Genomic DNA, 22,692 nt, shown 5'->3' with positions numbered 1-22,692 from the left:
CAGAAAACATTAAATTTTAAGGGACGAAAATTTAAGTGAAGCGAAAACTAATGTTAAGAATTTTGCTAATAATTTGCTTGAGTTACAAGACATATCATATACATCTTAAGTGTTCAGTGAGCATTTATTAAAAATTAGATTTAGGAACCCTACTTTTTTTTAAGGCTTTTAACGAAATTGCTGCAAGTCTTAGGATGCTTGCAATATCGGACACTTCTTTTGTTTCCAAAATTCCCAAAGGAAACGCATTTTGGGTTACGAAAATTATTAAAATATTTCGAAAATTCGAAAAAAAACTGAAAAACATTCTTTTTTCAGAACAGTTTCAACTTTTTTTTTATTGGCCTTGGTGCCTGTCTTTGTCCAAAGGGGTTCCGGTCAAAATCCGAACGAAAAAATCCCGAAGGCCAAAATCCCGAACGCCAAAATCCCGAAAGCCAAAATCCCAAATTCTTAAAAGTGTCACAGCTACTCCCACGATTGTACTCGTGTTTGCTGGAGGCAAAAGGAAATCTTCTGTGTCTTAGGAAATTATTTTAAACATTTTCCTTCATATGATTTCACCCTTTTCAGGATTTTAAAAATTCGGGATTTTGGCTTTCGGGATTTTGGCTACCACCGATCCAAAGAAGTGTTTTTGGGACACTCAGCGTATAATTTCTAATTTTAAGGTTCTTAAAAAACTTTACGATCCATTACCATACCGTATACGGACGAATTTGCACTCAGGGTGTGACTTTGCACCTCTGCTTTACATAAGCTTTTCAATTCAATCACATGAGGATCATCTTTAGACCATCTTTAAGCGCTCTTACGGTATCTAGACCATCCTTAAGTCCTAGAATTAAAGAAAAGCTTACGAAAAGCAGGGTTGCAAAGTCCTCGCAGCTATGGTAGGTAGCGGAAAAATGGAAAGAGTAAGAGATACTCATCTTGACATCTTCAGGGAAATCCAAAAAGATTTTCGCGACATCTTGTAGATAGTATGGCCCATTCGACAATTGTTTATCCAGTTCACGGCCAAACTCATCAATCTTAAGCCTCCATTCCTATGACACATCTAACCCATCATCTATATGCGAATGCTCAAAGTCGTAGGGGATTTTGTTCGTGTCTATCCTCTCCGTAATTCAGTGAGTGAGCATCAGTCGCCGTGGACAGTTCACTCCGAGGAAGTTGAAAAATGGGTGGCACCCTCAGTTCCTCATTTTCCTTTTAGAAGTTATAATATTATTTAGATAAGCCCCATCAAGGCTTACAATCTTAAAAGAGGGCCAACGATTGATACAACAGTCATAGCCGAAATTCTTTCGTTTCTGAATGTTTTACTCTAATCCCCGGCGAGTGGCCTTCAAAGTTGAAGCCAATTTCTTACTTTCACATACAAATGCGTATGGGAATTTTTCTGCACTCGTGATCGTTATGCTAAATATTTAAAAAGTGAAAAGTTTTTCCGTATTATAAGATACCTTTCCGTATGGAGGGATAAATATATACTGAATTTTTGTTTAAAATTTTTTTTCCTTGGAGCACTATGAGCAGAGTCCGAGATCAATTTAAGAATTGGCTTCAAATTTCTCTATATAAAGGCCAACTTACCAGGCGCTTGGTTTTACTGATTGACCAGTTGGATTATTTTGTGTATATTCTTTAAAATGGCACAACAGCATCTAGTATATGGTTTTCCTTGTTTTAATTCAAAGGTTCAAGACTTATAAAGCATATTTAACAACCAAATTTATAAAAATTGGAATTGTTGAAATGTTCTTAGTGTCCTAGTTAAGTCGAAACCTGTACAAAACGGTTATGAACTGGGTAATTTTTTTAAAGTTAAATACATTCTATAAATTCTTTTATGCCATTATTTTGACTGGTTCTTACTTGATTAACGAATTGGTTTAATTCTATTGTGCCCTGATATGAAAACGTTTTGAGAATTTTACGATATGTTCAAACTTCTGAACATAATACGTATTGCACAGGTTCCTAATTGGACTCCCCTACTTTATACGTTTTATAATTATGTGAAACCTATTTTCAGGGCCACATTGAACGTTGATATCTCAGGCTCAAATATTTCACAATCAATGTCTTATCTCTTATCCGTTTCGTCTCTCTCTCCTTTATAATCGGTCTTTATTTCCGTTAATCTTTTCGGATAATCGTCTAACCTCAGTTTCAATCAATCATTCTCTTTCGAAATGGAAGATAGCTTTCCTATCTTCAGGGATTCTAAAAACACATTTTTGGGTTTTTTGGAAAATTTAAACATGAACAACGTCGCTTGTGAAGACTGGATACTTAATCTCATCGTAAAGATGCTCCCTTGTTGAATTAGTTGAAGATTGTGATGCTGAAGAAGGGTAACTGTAGGTCAGAGCAGCATCTTTGGGTAGTTCAGTTCGGGAGTCCTCGTAGTGAAGAATGGGGCTCTCTACAAATTGAACACTCTTCCGATGGGGTGAATTTTTGCTCTTTATGTCCACAAAAGGGATTTCTGGGAGGGGTTTGTTCACAATCTTGCCATCCAATTCGTCCTTTGCCTGAATGCTGACATTGCTGTCTGTACTGGACCTCCTTCCTGTATGTCCATCCAGTTTCCTCTTCCAATACAGTAAAACCACAAACAGAAGCAAGAGAATGACAGAGAGGAAGACACTCGTGGCCAGGAGAACAATTGTGCTGCTGTCGCTTCCATTTTCACTCGCAGGATCACTTGTATTTCTCACGAGTGTTCCATTGATATCCCAATTGCTTAGGACGACTATTTCCGACCCACTTCCCACCTCTACCAAGTGATCTCCTGTTGGGACAACATTCTGATGAGTGATGACCAATTCAGGAAGAGGTGTATGAAGTTCCAGGATGGATATGTCACTCTGGGTTGTTGTTGTTGTGTTCAGCTGCTGTTTCAGCTTCTCAATGTTATCCTCAAGATTCACCAGCGTCGTATTGAGTTCCTCAATTGATGCTGAAGTGTTCCTTGGGAAGATTTCTGTGACTGGGATGAGCTTCAGGGGAGTTGTTGGGTTTATTTTAGGAGTTGTGGTGTCCACTTGAGGAATTTCGCAACTGGAAAGGAAAGATAGTTACGTCATGGGGAGAAATTCAATAAAGCAAGATTCTGTAGTTCATTTATTTTTAAAATGCAAAGTAAAATTTATAAAGTAGGGTAAATGTCCTAATTCAAAACCATTTCCAGACACTTTAACTTTGACAGAAGATTCAACACATTAAGTTCAATTTTTTCTGAAGAAAATTACATAAATTTGCTCATTGACTCTTCTAGAATGTTACTGTTTAGTGAAAATTCTTTAAATATAATTTGAAAACTTCTTAAATACAAGAAAAACACACAAGTGCAAAATGCTTCTATTGGAAACAAATTAATCCAAATGGAGACAAGGGAAATTTTCTAATTGGAGACAAACAGCGTAAGTTAAACCGCGACGAAAGGCTTCCGAAACCTTGTTGAGTTGTTCCTGAGTGCAGGATTTGTTCTTATTCCTGGTCTTTCTCCTTTCCCATATAAAACAATAAGAAAATATCTCCAAAAAAAAATCATATTTCCTATTGAAGCATTTGCAGACACTTCAGAAAAACCCTTTTTGTTCACGAAATAGGTAATTTTTTCATTAGAAAACTTCACGTAGCATTAACAATAAACATTAGTACTTAATTTAACTAAAATTAGCCAGAAATATGACATAAATGTTAAACAGAACGAATAAACAACAGTCATTTTATTGTGTTTTTCATTGGAAAACATGGTCGATCGATGAAAAATTCAATGGTGAAAAGGTACACTTTTAATTTTTCTGAGAAATCAACAAATTAAAATTTGTGAATACGAATGGATTTTCGCTTTATTTGGAGCAAAATTAACTGAATAATGAAATTGTGGTATAGAAAATATATAAATATAGCAATTTAGTACTGTATTTATCATGAAAAGAATGACGTTTCCATTTGGAGTAGCGAAAAATTTCCGTTTGGAGCAGGTTTTGAATAAGCTTATTTACCCTACAAAGTACCCAGAGTCGTCTGGGTAGACTGGACTTAATGAAGAGTTTTCTAAGAACGAAAGAAAACATTGCGAAAATCAAACTTTGCATTTTCGACATTGCATCCAAAGAAACATTCAAAAGAAATATTCATGAGTGAAAATATTTGTTCTAGAAGAGATTACAAATTAAAAAAAAGAAAGCAAAAGCTTAATATTTAGATTTTTGTTAAATTTTATTAAAAAAAAATAATAAATTGATAAATTATTTAATAAATAAATAAAAAACTTATATAAAACAATTAAGTATTGAAAACTTGAAAAAAAACAAAAAATTCATATACTTTACTATTTTTCTTTTTATTCGTGCTTAAATTTAAACTCCTGAATTTGTTAACTTCTTTTGTTATTTTCATTTTTTTCTTTCACAATTGTAAAAGGATAGCCCTATTTTTGTTAATTAATATATTATTATTATTATTATTATTATTATTATTATTATTATTATATCAAATTTTGTTTAAAAGAAAAAACAAAGTAAATTTTGCAAACTGCAAAGTTTTGATGAAATTTCTCTTGCTCTACATTCTCTGCAGTTACATTATGCAGATGGTTTTTTGAAACGCAAAATAAAACGTATCGACAATAAAAGTTTTCGCATTAGACTTTGCAAAAAAATGCCTTCTAAATAAAAAAAAAAAACAGTGAATCTTTGTCCTTACCCAATTTCTTCTCTTTTACTGCATTTTGAAAATTAGAAATACATTTTAAAAATGTAAAACAAAATGCTCATAAAATTAAATTTTTCACTTTTGACTTTGCAAAAGCAATATTAACTTTACGATTTACATTTTATTATCATTTTCATTTTTGAATTAATATTCAATTTATTGCAATTTTTCAAAGTTTGCATACTACTTTCCAAATGCAAAGTGCAAAGTTAAAGTTAAATTTGCAAATTTGCCTTTCAACATAGATCCTTACCTATCTCCTAACCATCCATTTGGACATCGACACACCCCTTTCTTGCTGTCACAAAGGCCCCCATTCTGGCATCCAGGATTGCAGACACACATGTTGGGTTGATGGCAAAAGCCCCTCCGGCAACCCTCCGGACAGATGGGCTTGCAGATAATCTCATTGGCCTCGGTGACTTCTTCGAAGCCATCGCAGCAATGCTCCACGAGCCGCGTTTTCGTGACATTCTGCAAAATTTGGTGAGAAAATAGCCATTTCTAATTACATGAAGTCTTTCTTCGACCCACAAGACACGAAATGAGATGTTATGCAAAAGAGCCGTTTGCTTCCGTTACTATGAGAAGATTCATCGATTGCAACACATCTTCGGCAACTTCGTGACAATTTTAACTCGATTGGCCAATTGCTATCCACACATTTTATGCATCTTTCGCAGTTGGAAAATGCACGAGAGATGGTTTTTGTTCAATGATGCTAAAATACATTACAGACTGTGTTCAGTTTCATTTTAATAAAAATAACGTAATAAAATTTGAGGTTATGATCAGAAAATATACCAGATTTTTCGATTCCAGCGCCGCCATCGTTAATGATTCAAAGTTTGAATCTTCCACAAAGTTTTAGTGTTAAAATATGAAGAAAAACTGCATACATTAGGGAAAAGTATACACCCTTCGAACGTTCATGCCTTCGAATAATGTAAATTTTCTTTTATTTTTTCTAAGAGGTTTACACATTTCGACTAAATATTAGTTAGCTTTTTATCAATTGATATAATAATATCTAAGTTTTTTAGGAAAAATAAAAGAAATTCACATTATTCGAAGGCATGAACGTTCGACGGGTGAGTAGTTTCCCCTACTTTTCTATACTTCAAGCAGCTTTCAGCGTACTCGACATTTACAACAATTTTTCTCTATTATGTGTTGAAATTTGCAATTTTGGACAACGCGGAAGTCCGAACAAACCAATTTTGGACAACTCACTTAAAACTTTATAAAATCTATCAAATAATCTCCAAAGTATTCTGGAATTGAATAATTATTACATTAAAAATAATTATTAGATTTTCAAAGTCTGATCTTCCAAATTGGTTTGTCCGAAAAATCGCATTGTCCGATAGGGGAGGGTGGGGCAGTTTAACGACGGGGCAGTTTCAATTTTTGCATATTCTTCTTATCCTTTTGAAAGGAATGGGATAAAACCTTTATGTTATTGAAGAGATAAATGAGGCCCATGTTCATAAAAATAATTAATTTCGTGACGCTTCTCGTTTGAATTCTGTAATTGATTTTATAAAACTGCATCAAAATGAAACTTTTTATAATATTTTATTTTCAACAATTTCTGAATTATTGCTCTTATTTATCGAAGTAACATAATTGAATTAAATTATTAGTGGTTTAATGAATATTATAAGGCATTTAGCGTTGAATAAATTCTAAGACGGTTCTGACAATTTTCATTTGAGTTTCGAAAGTGCGTGAGGGGCAGTTTCATACAAGCACACGGAGAAGTTTCCAGTGCCTAACAATTTACTTTTTTAATCGAAATTAACTTAAAATGATCATTGAAAACGTTTTGTAACTGTTCTTGTCCATAAAGTTCGAGATTATGGGAAGTAGTATTTCCTAAAAGTTCATAAAAAAAAAATTTAAAAAAATCTTTCAGTGTTCTTTAAATGCTTAAAAATGATGAATTTAATTGTTATAATATCTTTTCAGAATGTTTTGAACAAGATATTGTAATTTTTTTTTAGTATTATAAAAATTCAAGACTTTAAAATACTATTATAAAACTGTTATACTAAAAATGACCTGTTCTAAGGCGATATAATGATCCAACAATGTATAGAATTAGCTTAGCACTACAAAAGACATTTCTTTCGTATAAACATTTAAAGAAAATTGCCAATTGTTGAGAAATAGGCTTGCAAATCTTTGGCGATATTTTATTTTCTCTGTATGATTAATTAGTGTTAAAATTCTGTTATAAAGTTCTTATTCGATTATATTTATATGTTTTAGAGTCTTAGAAGACTTCAAAATAGTAATTTTAATTAATTCTGGTATCGCAAGTTTTCTATAAACACGTTTTATCTTTCTCAAAAATTGCCTCATATTTATCTTGAAATTGCCCCGCAATGGGGGACTTTCACACATTCTGCCTTTCAAGTGAAATGAATTTCTCCACAATAGACTAATGAAATTAAAGGATTATTGTTATTATTTTTATTAACCCTAAACCCAACTGTAATTCACAGAATATACAAAGTTTTACTTCAGTTCTTTTTGCACAATGGTCTCAAAATCCATTTTGCAATTTAGGGGTGAAACTGCCCCACCCTCCCCTATTACAAACTCTACCTTATTAGATAAGAAATTAGCTAGAAAAATGAGCAAAAACTGATAGAATTGTATAAGCTAAATGTTAAAAGGAAAAATAAATCAAGCTAATAATTGTGATAATACCTATATTAAATTTAAGCCAGGTCTAAACACTCTACGTATGATCGGATGGATCAACAACTGTCCTAATTACTAATTTTGTTTGTGTCTACATTCATTTTTAAAGCATTATTCTTGGGAACAATTTTATCGTGCACACTCTTTATATGGAACAAGATTGATAAGCGCTCCTATTTTGTATTAAAATAAAGTTCATACAAATTATAACGTTGCGTTGGTTAAATTGATACTCAAGCACTTCGAAATTCTAAGAAGAAGGACTTCACGGAAATTATCAAGCAGTAACTATATCTTTCTTTTTGGCTTGAATCGGTTTTCAAATTTCACAAACTCCATTTGTAAATGGTCAGATTGGCTCTTTAATAAACAAGACATTTTTGGATAATTTACGTTCATGCAATTGATAATCGAATTGCTATTGGGAAAGGCTCTTTCTGTTCTCGTTTCGTGAATAGTTCTGCAATTTTAGCATGAATTTGCGCACGAAAATTTAGACGTCGGGTCCATTTTGATAATATTATCCTTAGTTTCTTTTCTTGATTTGAATTCTGCAGGGCAAATTCTTTTCTTAAATAGTTACACTAGGGTGGAATCACCAGTTCTCGCCAGTGCCCCAGTTCTCGCCACTTACATTGAAATCGCTATTTTTCGCAATTTATGAAATAAATAAGTCGCAATTTTTTTGTATTGTTTCTGCTTCTACGCATAGAATCGAAAAATAATAATTATTCGTTTTGGGTTCACGATTTTGATCACTTTTTAGAGCAATATTTTAAGCAAGTGTATCGAATCCAACATCTCTTACCAAATGTACTAAGTGTCGTCAAATTTTCATCAGGCCAAAAATACCTATTTGGGTAAATAATTTGTTTATTGAATATTTAATTGCACTTGTGGAATACATAAAATTTGTATTTAGTCAATTAATATTTCATTTTATATTATTTTTGTATAAAAATGAGGCATGGCGAGAAGTGGTAATATTCTGGAATTTATTTTACCACCTGTCGCCATATCTTTTCAATAGGCGACGCTAACTTCACTTCGTACATTCTCAGTTGTAAAATCTGCATTGTTTACTTTCTGCAAAAGCCCCATAATGTGATTTCTCAAATAAATGTGAAGAAAAATCATTTAAAGAGAGTAATAATAAAGTGATCACAAGGAAAGAGAAATGGTGAATGTATTCTTTTCATAGCATTGCCTAAAATAACCGAGTGTGGTTCTTTTCAAGTGGGTGGCGAGAAGTGGTTACAAATTTTACAAAACTGGCGAAAAGTGGTAAAAAGTGGCGACGAAATGGTTATTTTTGCATTATTAATAAAAATCAGTTTTTTAAGTAGTCCAGCGTTATGTTCTAGGATTATTGTTTTCACGTATCTAGAGCCAATACATCTAAGCAACTTTGTGTCAAATTTGACTTATCTTGTAACAAGGATTCAAAAGTTATGATTATATGAATTTATTTTTTTCCTAAACATGGCGATAGCCGGTTATTCCACCCTATATGGTGTTTGTAATGATTTAATGCAAAGAATTTGAATTTACTGGCTGTTACCATGATATCACACTAGGATTTTTTGTTTGAATTTGTAAATTCAATTTAATTTTCAGATGAATTGTTTCTATGCGTTATTTTGCATTAAAAATCATTTGAGTTGATAGATTATCACTTATTTATTGATATAAACTAATACTTGGCCCGCCAAAACATGTTTAAGCATGCTAAAATAGCATAAATGTGGTTGCTCAATTAAATTGGAATTCAGCAAAAAAAAATATTAAAATTGCTCATTAATTTCAATTTATATTGCAGTTAAACAAGTAGCCGTTTGTATCAAATTGTTCTTATTAAAGTTATTCACTCGTAATTAATTATTATTTGTGGCCAAAAAAAATAAGTACAGAGATTAGTGATAAACTTGTACGCGAGTGAAGCTTCAGTATCGGGAGTAATTTGCTGAGTTCCTCCAAAGCAATTCGAAGGAAATTGTTGTGTCAAGAAATCGCAGATGGGATGTTTTCATACAGATTTTCAAAAAAATTGTATGAGAATCTCTTCATGATTCCCTTGCCTGCAACCCTTTCATCTGGCTTTGGGGATTTTTTTGCATAACAGATAAGTGACTTATAAGACATTTTAAGGACTATCACACATTTTCCGTAGTCATTCACAATCAAAAATTTCGCGGCATTATTTAAAATTGAGCAAATTTCTTGCAAAATGTGTCTTGGCTGTGAGAATTTTCAAGTAAATTCTAGAAATCTTGTGATGCTCAATTGGCTCAATTGAATTTAAAATTAAATTATGAAAATCCTAGTGTGATAGCACCGTTATGATGTGTGTTTGATAGGGGCTTTCCGCAGTTTTTTAACAGATAATTTTCTTTTCTTTTTGAAAAGTTATATTAATCTAATATATTTCAAATTAAATAAAAAAATAAACAAAACAAGAACAACAATGATAAATCATACAGGGAGTTCCGACTTAAAGGAAAACGGACTGAAAGAATTTGATATTAATTGTCTACTTCAGGGCCAATTAAAAAATATTTTTGGAAAAATGCCCCTAAATGTATGTAAAATTTTGCACACGGTAGATTTGAAAGGCATTCTTGTGAACCGTTGATGTTGAAAATAGGTTGAAAAATTAGCGCAGAAACTTAATTGCATACATCACGACGTTTCTGTAACTTATTCCGAATATATCTCCTGAAGATATGCAATTTTACTGTATCACTAGAGTTATTCGCTGACTGTTTTTCGGTCCCGAGAAATTCTTTCAAAGCGGAACTCCTTGTATATATAATATTTATTGTATTTTAGTCATAAAAATTTTAGTTGGTTGATTCTGGGCTTTTTGCTCATAGGAGAAACTAGGGCACCATCAAACACGGGGTAGCACCAAACACAATTTTTTTTTTCTAAACTACTTGGACTACCTTAACCACTTCTTCAATGGACAAGCATCCCTAATGCTTATAAATTTCTATAAGTCTTGTCACCTGAAGTCGAATATACGGTTAAAAAATCGCAGTGTTTGGTGGTACCCCGTGTTTGGTGGTGCCCCAGTTTCCCCTAAATTAATCAATACTAAAGTGTTTTCATTAAAGCCCAAAATTATTTATTTGAACTATCAATTAGAACAGAAACTTTTATAGAGTAAATCTTTATTGATCGTTATTTCAGAGATCTTTTTCATAGACAACAAACCGACGACTCAGAATATAAGTCGAACAACTCCATTTTTTCCAAAAATCATTTTATTCGCTTTTTAGATGCTTATTTATACTCTCTACGTTCCCTGTGAATATTATACTTGAAAGTTAATTATTTTCAAATTTATAGAGATTTTAAATCTCAAAAATTCTATATTCTGCATGTAAAATCTCAGCTTCAAAGCGCTCTCCTATAAAATTTGCCTACTGCAAGTTATTCGTTTCTTATTTTGAGCGATCGAAACAATAAATTGCATGTCATTCTGTACAGGGATTGCTCCACCGGCCTACGCAGGAGAAGATATCTTTAAGACTCATTTGCTAAACTGTATTCAAGTTAATTAAATCCAGCTAGTTTCTCTAGGGTATTGACTATTTGAAAATATACAGCACAATTCCTATAAATTAATTTATTATCCCAAAATTTTATATCTTTGAAAGTCATACATGCGTTAAACTGCCCCACTTCTAACACAATAAAAACTCCTAAATTGTGAACAGAGTTACTTAATTTATTTACTGTTGTAACAATATGTATAATCCAGGTAATTTAATGTCAGTGGAGAAGCGTCTGATGGCCTTTCAACCAGTAGACTCTTAGTATTTAATAAGAGATATTTAAGAAGACAAGAATATAAATGTAAAGAAAAAAAAGACTATTGATCGTATTTCTAAATGGCTTTCACTTTTGTTCCGGAGACGCTGGGGCATTTAATAAATGGATTAGGCTCAGAGAGATTCCATTGAGTCTCGGCGATTGTGTAATTTACAGAGACGTCAGGAATGTTAGAGGTTGATCATTTAGCTATTGAAATCCAAAACTTTGCACAGTGATCTCAGACAATAATCCCAAGAACCCACAAAAATGACTCTCTTGTCTCGCTAAACACCCACATTTCTCGGCAAATTCTTCTCAATTGGACGCTAACTTTGCAAATTAACACCCTCATCAGTGCACGCAAACACCCAGAGAGGCTTTAAGCTGAAGAAACCACTCTGGGCTATTCAAAGAAAAGACATTAAATGTCGCGAGGGGATTCAAACGCGGGATGAAAGTAAAAGTTGCTCTGAAACGAGATCGTTACGCGAGAAATGGTGAAAAGATCCATCGAGTGTCGGATTGCAAAGGGGTTTTGAGAGCCAGAGGAGGAAGAGAAAATGTAGAACTTGATGATCACGAACAATACCTGCCACTTGATGATCTCCTTCATCTCTGTTCGGTAGTGCGCACATCTCGGTGGGAATTCCAGGCACCAGACGTGTGATCGGATTCGCACCGGCTGCGTCACTCTCCGTTCCTCAAGTTCTGTAATGCTGGGATGAAAGATAGTTAGGTTTTTAAATTAAAAAAAAATACAACAAAAAATTTAGGCGAAAGATGCTCAAGATATTTTGGTAATCAAATCTGAAACTATTAAATTTTGAAAAGTGATACTACTGGTAGGAGAAGTCTTTAAGACTTTGAACATATACACTGGCTTCGAACACTTCATATTTTTCCCATATTATTTTAATAAAATTACCTAACAATGACAGTTTAATAGGTAGTCTCAAAATATGAAGTATTCGAAGTTCGAAGCTACAGGGTGTGCGAAGCCTGGAAGCCTTCCCCTATATTTTTTCATATTACCTACCGTCGATGTTATTGATTAATCAACATTTGCACTACATAATGACCTTTCAAGGTCAATGATTAAAATATAAACCCAATTGATTTCTACCATTTGAAAAATTATAAGAAGAGAAGAAAGTTTTTGGGGTAACGATAGTCTCTTTCTTTAATCTGATTTTTAGTGTCTTGAACAATCTAAATTAATAATCGTAAAGGAAGGCTCTAATGGAGGTCTCCTATCATTTGGTTTTTCATGTGCTCCTTAATAAGCTTGACCTATGGAATGGTCCTTATTAGGTAATGTGAAGTATTGAATTGGTCACTTATCATGGATCAGATTCATTAAGCGTAGCATAGGAAGAATCTCAAATGATACGAAACTTTGGTCAGCCGGGCTTTCAAAATTCATAATTTTTCTCTTAAAGTGTTAATATATCGACCATTCTAAAATATCTGTTGAATATGGTGAAGCTTCATAGAGTTCAGCTTCTCACGCATTTCTTTTCTTTAATTAAATAAGGGGAAATTGGTGCAGTTGTAAACATGGGGTACTTGCAAGCACTGCGCTTTTTTTAATTAGATTTCAAACTTCAGAGGACGAGACCGATATGAATAGAGAGCCTTCAATATATGAATTTTTAGGAAACGTGTTTTGAAATATCTTTACTGAATTGAAAAATAATACCATATTCTATAGAGTCAATAATAATAATAATTCGTTGGCTAAATTTGTTCGTTAATAATAATAATTCGTTGGCTAATAGTCTTACGACTTAAACCGAGAGACGGCTTATTGGGAAACTTATGGAAATGTAATCAATGCAATAGGAAGATGATCTCCTTCCGATCTGAGATGCTGGTCCTTTAAGAGACCAAATAGCAATGTTTTCTTATGTTTTTAGTCTAATCATTATTTTGATTATAATTATGTTAAACCGTTCCTCATCTTTAACCGTAAGGGCCTTAACAGAACTCAGGATTAGCCGAGAGACGGCTTAGCGTTATTGTATTAGAAATAATAGTTAAACTTAAACTACATTTTCCACTAAGTAGTCTCTCGGCTTAAGTCGTAAGTGTGTCTAGGGCATAAGGGTGTCCAGCACATAAGGATAATTGATTGAAGATACCTACTTTGCATAAATTTCCTTACTTAATTCTTTACTGTCAAAAGGACCATGGGCAACAATATATGGGAGTTGGTCTGTGTGATGACTGGTGACCACAGATGGGACTAGGCGCATTTTATAGGTAATGAAATGATAAAGGATGAAAAACTGCCGAGACTCAGGACGATATTCGCTGGGAATCCTTGTGAAAACGCCTTTATCCTTTCGAAAATACTATTTTGACATCGAATTACTCAAGATCGGCTGAACCGATTACAATGAAATTCGGTACGGAGTCAGTGTACGACTTAAGCTACTTATCCATGGATACTACCCACTTCCCCCACTTGTCCTTCCAGTGGGCCCAATACAAAATGTGGACATTTTTCATTATAACTTTACTCTGAAAAGAAGTAGAAAGCTGAAACTTGGCATGAGATCAAAGTGTTTGAAAGGCTTTTTAACCATATATAGGCTCTTCCCTCCTCTATTCCTTCTTGTATCCCCCATACAAAAAAATGACTTTTTCTACTATAACTCCTCAGTGAAAAGAACTAGAAATCAGAAACTTTGTATAGGATCAAGGGTAATGGAAGGCTCTTTAACCGTGTATATATACGTTTCTCCCAGCCACTCCTTACAGTAGTCCCCATACAAAATTGGGACTTTTCCCACTAAAACTCCTCTCTGAGAAAAGGTAGAAAGCTGAACTTCGGCATGGGAAGAACGTTTATAAGAGGCTATTCAATCATATAAAATATTATTACGATTTCAAAAGAAAATAAATAAATAAATCGCAGTTACAAAAATAACTCGAAATATGTAGTGATTCTACAGAAATCGATGAATACAATGAGGTCGTATCACTCTCTATAAAGGAGAAGTAGGGCACCTTTGAATGTGAGGCACCTTTGAAATTGAGATTTTACACCTATTTTTAAATAAAATTGAACCTTATCGTGATATAACTTAGCTGCACAAACCGATTTAGAAGCTAAATTACATTTTGATATAGCTCAATTGCACTTAAACATAGGAGAAAAATCCCACTTTCAAACACTGTACTGAGAGAAATCCGAAAAAGTTAAAATAACATTCCGGAAGTATTAATTTTACCCTGCATTATTGATCCGAAATCGTTGTAAATATTATGCTTTATAGGTGTATTAGGGGTTAAAGTTACCCTTTTTCATGTTAATTTTACACTTAGAAAGGTGTAAAATTAACATTAAAAATGTTGACATGTTTTTACACCTAAAAAGTGTTGAAGTTATGAGGAAAAAAGTTAATCGCATCCCCTTTTTTCTCACTCAGTGTGAGAAAAAACGGGGGTGCGATTAACTTTTTTTCCTCATAACTTTAACAATTTTTAGGTGTAAAAATATATCAACATTTTTTAATGTTAATTTTATAATTTTTTAAGAGTAGAAATAACATGAAAAAGGGTAACTTTAACCCCTAATACACCTAAAAAGCATAATATTTACACCGATTTCGGATCAATACTGCAGGGTAAAATTAACATTTCCGGAATGTTATTTTAACTTTTTCGGATTTCTCTCAGTGAAGGTGTCCCACTTCCCCCTTATAATATAATAATAGCTTAGATTTTAAAACCTTCTGGGACTGGACTAAGCCTCTAGTCCAAAGACCGCTTAAGGGTAGTGAAACCCTTGAAATCTTGAAGTCTCAATATCACTTTAAATAAATTAGTTGTCTCTTTCAAAATTCAATGAGATTTACCCATAAACTAAAAATTGACGCTACCTTCACTGATCACTAATGTTTTTTGATAAAGGACAATGTAACATAAAGAGGCCTGAAAGAAGAACTATTTTTAAATTATCCTCTTAACCAGAAATTCTTGCAACTTTATTTCTCCTTGGCCTGGTTCTTATATTTTTGATAATTTGAAATAAATAATTGAATTTCATTTCATTTATGCGATGAAGGCGTGGTCAAAAGGCCTACACTTTTTAATTTATAATAGAATGAATTGATAGTTTATAAAGTTTTTAGAACACCGGATTATTACGTTATTCGAAAAATCGAATCTTAAAAAAAGAGTAAATTAATTAATCATTTTTTAAACTTAAATGTATTAATAAGCCGTTGAAAATAACATAAATGACGGCAATCAAATGGAATCACTTAATATTTAGAGCAAATTAATCTAAACAAGGTACATTGAATTGTTTCTTCTACCTCTGGAAATTCATTGCAAACGTAACTTGTTTGTTTAGATAATTAAGATATTTATGAATCAAGTTAAATTTCCGCTCCAAAGCGAGCATTATGGAGACTATTGTCATCTATTCAAATCTTGTTTTATTACATTCATTAAAATTTAGTATAATTAACGTTTTGAAAAGGCACATAAAGTTGTGCAAAATGCAGGATCTATCATTGAATTTTACGTAATTTCTAACTCGATTTTTTTAATTAAATTTCCCCAAAAAGAACTAAACTAAGCAATACATGAAAAAATATTTTCGTGTACGTAGACGTAGACATTTCTTCAAGTACCCTCACAATCGTGTAAAGTAAGTTTTGTCCATTTTTCCTTCTTCATTCGGGAGAATAGGTCCATTTGCGCAACTTATGTTAATCTTGAGCACCTTTTTTGGCGGGAAAATTAGCACTCACTTCTCTTCGCGATAGCACACATGATCGAGAACACTTCTGTGTGTTGTCGTGGAAATTCCCTCATCACCATTCGTCACAAAGTGTCCAAGGAGAGCGACAGCGATTGGCACAACGAGCCGATAGATCATCATTTGGAGCCACAAATGATTTGCAGAAATCAATTCACAGATGCACAAATCATGATGCTTTTTCGTTCGTCTTTCGAAACCTACTTCACACGCAGTATTTCTTCACATTGACATTATCCAATTATAGGGGATTATGGGCTGCATGAAACATAAATTTGTCAACTAGACACTTCCGGTCATCCAGAGAACGACATCACCCAGGGACTTTTTCACTGCCCCTACACTCTTGCACAAAATTTCTAAGTTGTTTTTATTTAGTTACTGCTTCGCAATAATTAAAGTTCGTTGCGTTACGACGTTATTTCAAAAGCACCTATTCCTGCTTTTCTTTTATTTATTTATTTTTATTTTTGTTTCTCAAAGAAAGTAATCCAAATATTATTACGATATGATCTTTCTTTGTTGAGATTCAGAATGCGACTGAGAAGAATTGTCTCGAGGAGATTGTTCTAAGTGGGCTGAAACATGGAGAAAAAGGGGGAAACTTTCAATTCCGTCCTTTGGAAGTGCAACACAAACGACGTGGTCATGAAATTGACGACCAGTCAAGTACCTTCCAACAAATTATACAATTTTATATAGAGTGTCGCACAACACAATCAAATTAATCCTATTGAATCATTCAGCTGAGTCTCATTCACGGCACTGAAAAATATATTCATCTTTTTTTACAACCATTTGTCTCTGGCCTCGTAGAGGTATCAGAACTTTTAAATGTGGGATGGTAAGATCTTGAAGATGCGACATCATTCAAATTTTATGTTATACCTTCAAAATTTGAGGTTAGGATAAAATTTTAACTAAAATGTAACGATTTGAGACGATTTTTGAATCTTTCTTTAAGCTTGTGCAAAATATTTGAATTCGAATGATTTTGGTGTCTCGGGATTTTGATTCATTTGACATTTTTGCTTTAGAGATATCGACCCATTCGGGTTTTTGTCTCTTCGGATATTTAGCTTTCAGGATTTTGGCTTTTAGGGATTTTGACTCATTTGGGATTTTAGTGCAATCAGGATTTTGGGGATTTTAACTTTTCGAAATTTTGGTTCATTCGAGATTTTATCCCTTTCAGGGTTTATACCCATTCGGGATTTCGGCTTTCAGGTTTTTGTCTTTTCGGAATTTTAACTTTTCGGGATTTTAGCTTTCGCGATTCTGGCTTTTAGGGATTTTGGGTTTAAAGATTTTGGTTTTTCGAGATCTTTGTTTTTCAAGACTTTAGCCCATTTGGGATTTTGTCCTTTTGGGAGTGTGGCTATTCGGGATTTTGACTTTTCTGAATTTTGGGCCATTCGGGATTTTGACTTACTCGGAGTTTTAGCTTTCGGCATTTTAGCCCATTCAGGATTTAGACCTACTCGGGATTTCGGCTTTCGGGATTCTGGCTTTTCGGAATTTTGACCTTTCAGGATTTTGGCGTTTAGGGATTTTGACCCATTCGGAATTTTGACCCATTCGGAGTTTGAGCTTTCGGGATTTTAGCCCATTCGGGATTTTGATTTTTCGAGATTTTTGTCCATTCGAGATTTTATCCCTTTCAGGGTTTATATACCCACTCGGGATTTCGTCTTTCGGGTTTTTGTCTCTTCGGAATTTTGACTTTTCGGTATTTTAGCTTGCGCGATTCTGGCTTTTCGGGATTTTGTCTTTCAATACTTTAGCTTTTCGATATCTTGACGTTTCGATATTTTGGGCCATTTGGGATTTTACCCTTTCGGGATTCTGGCTTTTCGGGATTTTAAATTTTCGGAATTTTGGCATTTAGGGATTTTGATCCATTCGGGATTTTAGACCTTAGGAATTTTGACCCACTCGGTATTTTAGCTTTCTGGATTTTAGCCCATTTGGGATTTCGACCCATTCTGGTTTTTGTCTCTTCTGGATTTGAACTTTTTGGGATCTCAAGTTTCGCGATTCTGGTTTTTCAGGATTTTTGCTTTCGAAATTTTGGATTTTCGAGATCTTGGCGTTCCGAGATTTTAGCCAACTTTGGATTTTAACCCATTAGGGATTTTGATTTTCGGTATTCCACCCATTCGGGTTTTTGTCGCTTCAGAAATTTGACTTTTCGAGATTTCGGCTTTTCGGATTTTGCCTTTTCCGGATTTTGGCTTTTCGAAATTTTGGTTTTTGCAAAATTTTGGTTTGTGGTATTTTCACCGAGATTCAAACCAGTGCCTTATTTAATAACTTCTTGTTGAAGCTGAGGCATTTCATCTTATTTTCCCTTTTTGCCACAAAGTGCCTACTTTTGTCCCTAATGTCTCATTTTCATGTATTTTTTAAGTAGCAGGATATTCTAGGGTCGAATGAACACCTGTTCGACATGGAACCCATATCGACACTTTTGTCAAAATGTTGAAATTTATTTAATGTATCTAATAAAATGTGAATATTATGACGTTATTCATTAATTTACGTTTTTCGATAAGGATAAGTGTTCAATTCCATATTCGAAATGGTACATTGTAGGGTCGATAGGTCGTGTCACGAGTTCTTAAAGTGTCAATAGGTGTTTCTTTCATCCTATATCTCTTTAAAATTGAGTCATTGAGTTAAGAATACAAAAACTTCTTATTAAGTACTTAACGTGTTTGTCAAGTGATTTTTAATCCAGAATTCGGAATTAGAGGGGACTGTCTTTAATTTTATAGGGAATATGAACGGAAAGACAAAATCACACTTGATTTTCCTAATTATATTCCCTTCACAAAAAAATTTAAAAGGTAAAAACATGAGAGTTTCGATGTTTATAAGTCCTCATCCTCAAACAAATAAAAAAAAAATCTTTTTCCAAACACATCAATGAGATAATTATTTGCAATAAATTGAATTATTTATGCTCTCTTTAACTTTTACTGTGTGTGTAGGGGAAAGTACTCTCCCTTCGACCGTTCGTGCCTTCGAATAATGTAAATTTTCTTTCATTTATTCTAAGAAACTTATACATTTCTATTGAATATTAGGTAGCTTATCATCAATTATTGGTAATTACGTGATAATTGTATGCAAGTCTCTCAAAAAAAAAAAAAATAAAAGAAAAATTACATTATTTGAAGGTATGAACGCTCAAAGAGAGAGTACTTTCCCCTACTTAAAATATGATATTGCAAAGTTATTCACCTATAAAACTTCTTACCTTATAATTGCTTCACAATTTTCTTTATCGTTGATTTTTTTTTTTAATTTTTCGGTTTTGAAATTTTCAAAATAAATTCTCCTAAATCAGAGAAATATTCTAGAGAGCTCTCATCAAGTGGACAGAATCCTCTCCAAATAAATCATCAGCAATTTGATGTGGGTGGGCAGAAGTGCTGACGATGACACCATCTCAATTGCTGCAAGCGAATATGTTTGGAAGTGCAATTCACTTCAACTGATCAATTAGGAGTCCCAGAAAAAGCAATTCGTTAATTGACATTCTAACTTGGTGATTGCATTGAAATTGATTCGGTTTCCATTTGCTTCTCGTCATTTTCACCTTCTCAAATTCACCTTCTAAATTAACAGATATTTTTTTATTTTTCTCTCTACATGTTCCTATACAATATTTTATGTTTTAAATTACATACAGAATATAAAATTAAATTAAATAGATATGGAAAAGTCACAGTGCATCGTTAGAGCTTTATATATTTGTATTTTTCTTTTTTTAACAACTGAAGCTGCGGATCGAAGGACAACAGGATTGCGACCTTACGTGACAATCAGGGGCGTCTAAAATTTTCTTCTATTTTTCATAAATGCATCGACAAGACAATAAAACCAAGCAGAATTCAATGAAGATTGGTAATTTATGCAAAAACAAAATAAAACTTTCAATGACTCAAAAGAGAGACACAGGTCATTTAAAAATCATCAGAAACTCCCACTATTGAAGTCTGATGCCATATAAATAAAAAGGAAATTTTTCTCACATTTTGCTCACTTTTTTTTGGGTAGAATTCAAGGGAATAATTCACTTTCTTATGCTAAATCTTTCACAGTTATTCACTAAATACTTCCCAAGAAAATTAGTTTGTTTTGATGATTCAGACAAAATTGCGAGAAGCTCGTGTTTTGCCGCCAAAACATGTTTTGTCTTAATTGAGGAAGAAAAAAATGGTAAATTTGGGAAATTATGCAGAGAATTTTAAACTGTAAAAGTTAAGTTAGAATTATTTATGAGTGAGAATTTTAAAAACTTGTTTAAATTTGCAAATTAGTTGTTGGAAACTTTATGAAGTTATTAATGCCTTCATTGGCATTTTTTTCGCAAGAGTTTATTTATATTTTCTTTTAACCAAATACTTATTTTGTGGAGTTTAACGGAGAATTTTGAGCAAATTCTTAGACAAATATATAAAATTAAAAAAAAAAATGAATATTAAGAAATAACAGTTTCTGCACAAATATTTCGCTAATTTTCTTTTAACTTCATTTCAATTTTAAAAAGCATCGTTATGATCTTTAAAGATCATCATGACAAGCAATAATAATTTTAAGAAAATTAAAAATATATTTATAAAATTTAGCAAATTGTTTTGTAAGTTTCACAACTCTGAAAAAAGAAAAATTTCATAAAACTTATTAAATGTTTGTAAAATTGACCGAATGTTTTTCCTGATTTTAATCATACTTCTTTCAATTATTTGTAAATGTTTTGATAAAGTTTGCAAATTCACTAAAAAATAGACAACGTTCTTAACATTAAAAAAAACAGTCCTGGACAGTTTTGTAAGCTTCATTTTAAAATATGTGTATTCGGAAAGAAAATTTTACCATGCAATTCGTCAGTTACATCTGTGTTTGTCGTAACTTCATTTTTGAGATTTTGCAATATAGGGTAAAGTGCCCATGGTTTGTACGGTCCCAAGCTTCATAATGATTAAATTTTCCCTATGTTTTTCAATAAATTTGACTCATCGTACCCATATTTTAAAAACTAGGGGAATGTATCCTGTTTTACTGCTCGCACTCATAAGAGCAGTTGTATAATCTCCTTTTTTTAACTTGTGACGCGGCTAGAGGCCAAACGGTAAGAGATATCGATTTCCGGTCTTCGACAACCCCTCATAAGTCAATATTATCTAGGACAGTCTTTTTTATTCCATTTATTTCGAACACGGTTCCTACGATTTCTTTCATTTTCGAATATGTTTTAGGGGTAATCAGGTCGTCCTTGGACACCTATGTTCGAAAACTATTTCGATATCGAATTTTCGAACAAGAAAGTTTAATCACTTAGGAGAGCCTATTTTTCAATTGATTTGTTAAAATTTGGATTTTTTGAAAGATATTGAAATTTTCAATGTGTGTGTTTCGTTCGGACTTAATCAGTTATGAATCGGTAATATAACCTAAATTATTTACCTTTCTCGGTTTTACTTTTTTATATGCTTGTTGCGATAAAATCATTCTTTATTTCTGCGAAGATACATCTCTATATTCTAGCTTTTGAATTATTTTCTAAATACTATAGATCATTTTCGGCCAGTAAACTGAGTATAAGGGACAGTAAATCACCGTATTAACCCTTGGCTCTTTTCACCTTTAAATTTCTCAAGCGAAACGTCGGCTTGACAAATTAAAAGGAGAAAAGAGCCAAAGGTCAATACCGTATTTTCTAAATATTTTTTAAGTTAATCTAAAGTTTTTTAGGGCCATTTTTATTATTTTGATGCAAAGGTGCAAAAAATTTATCTTAAAGCTTCGTAATTGCTTTGTGAAGCTAAATTATATCATGATAAGGTCCAGTTTAATTTAGAAATATGAGAAAAAATTTCAATTTCAAAACTGCCCAAATTAAAAGGTGTCCCAATTTCCCCTCTTGCATTTAGGGGTCATTAAAAAAAAATAAAACTTATCTGAAAATTCGTTTCCTAAAAGGTTTTCAAAAGGAAATTACGACAAATGCTGATTTAACTCACGAATTATAAAGAAACTTAAATCATTAGAAGCCTGCAATTTCTGCAGAAGCCTTATTTCCTCATATGCTTTTCAAATTTGTTAATTAGAAAATTTAAATTTATAATTTTTTTTAATTTCACGAAATATTTTTTAATTTAAATAAAAAGTGTTTTTTTGCAAAATGGAATTATTGTATTAAAAATGTCTATTATTGCAATGAAATCTAAAGAAAATTTAATTTATTAAACTCTCCAATTTTTTGTAAATGTAACAAATTTATTTAAATAAGTTTATTTTATTATTATGGTTCTATTTGATTTTAATTTTTTTTTGTATGAACTTTATAGCTAGTTATTGATAAGTTCCACTTCTTCTATACTTTTCAATTTTTAAAATTGATGAATTAAATAAAATTTGCAGAACTTTTTTAAATTGCAAAAATATTAATTTTTTCTGAGATGAAATTACTCTATTGCAAACTTTTACTTTTATTATTTCATTTAGTTTTTTGAAAATTGGTTTTATAGTGGTTTTAAATAGTAGAACTTCAAATTCACATTAACATTATTTAAATCAGAATTTGTAAATACAGTAGGTGTCAAAAGTTTGTTGCCTCACGTATGATTGGGAAACCAGGTGCA

At 32.5% G+C, this 22,692-nt stretch overlaps 1 protein-coding gene across 1 annotated transcript; it reads right to left on the bottom strand.

Annotated features, from left to right (window-relative positions):
- Nucleotides 1–1,616: 1,616 nt before the first annotated feature.
- Nucleotides 1,617–16,581, bottom strand: LOC129807342 (uncharacterized). The gene is made up of 4 exons (XM_055856550.1): nt 16,032–16,581; nt 11,855–11,981; nt 4,988–5,208; nt 1,617–3,072 (listed from the first exon to the last, which is right to left on the bottom strand). Exons 1-4 carry the CDS (start codon nt 16,160–16,162, stop codon nt 2,265–2,267), a joined length of 1,287 nt encoding a protein of 428 aa, XP_055712525.1. The 5' UTR covers nt 16,163–16,581; the 3' UTR covers nt 1,617–2,264.
- Nucleotides 16,582–22,692: the final 6,111 nt, after the last annotated feature.

This window comes from Phlebotomus papatasi, chromosome 3, assembly GCF_024763615.1.
Source record: "Phlebotomus papatasi isolate M1 chromosome 3, Ppap_2.1, whole genome shotgun sequence".
NCBI lineage: Eukaryota > Metazoa > Arthropoda > Insecta > Diptera > Psychodidae > Phlebotomus > Phlebotomus papatasi.
The sequence above is the reverse complement of the archived record's forward strand: the minus strand, read 5'-3'. Positions and strand labels throughout refer to the sequence as shown.

Coding starts and splice junctions, on each gene's coding strand:
- LOC129807342 (XM_055856550.1), bottom strand. CDS start 16,162: ATGATGATCTATCGGCTCGTTGTGCCAATCGCTGTCGCTCTCCTTGGA. Junction 11,982..16,031: donor GTGTGCTATCGCGAAGAGAA/GTGAGTGCTAAT, acceptor CTTTCATCCCAG/CATTACAGAACTTGAGGAAC. Junction 3,073..4,987: donor AATGGATGGTTAGGAGATAG/GTAAGGATCTAT, acceptor TTTCCTTTCCAG/TTGCGAAATTCCTCAAGTGG.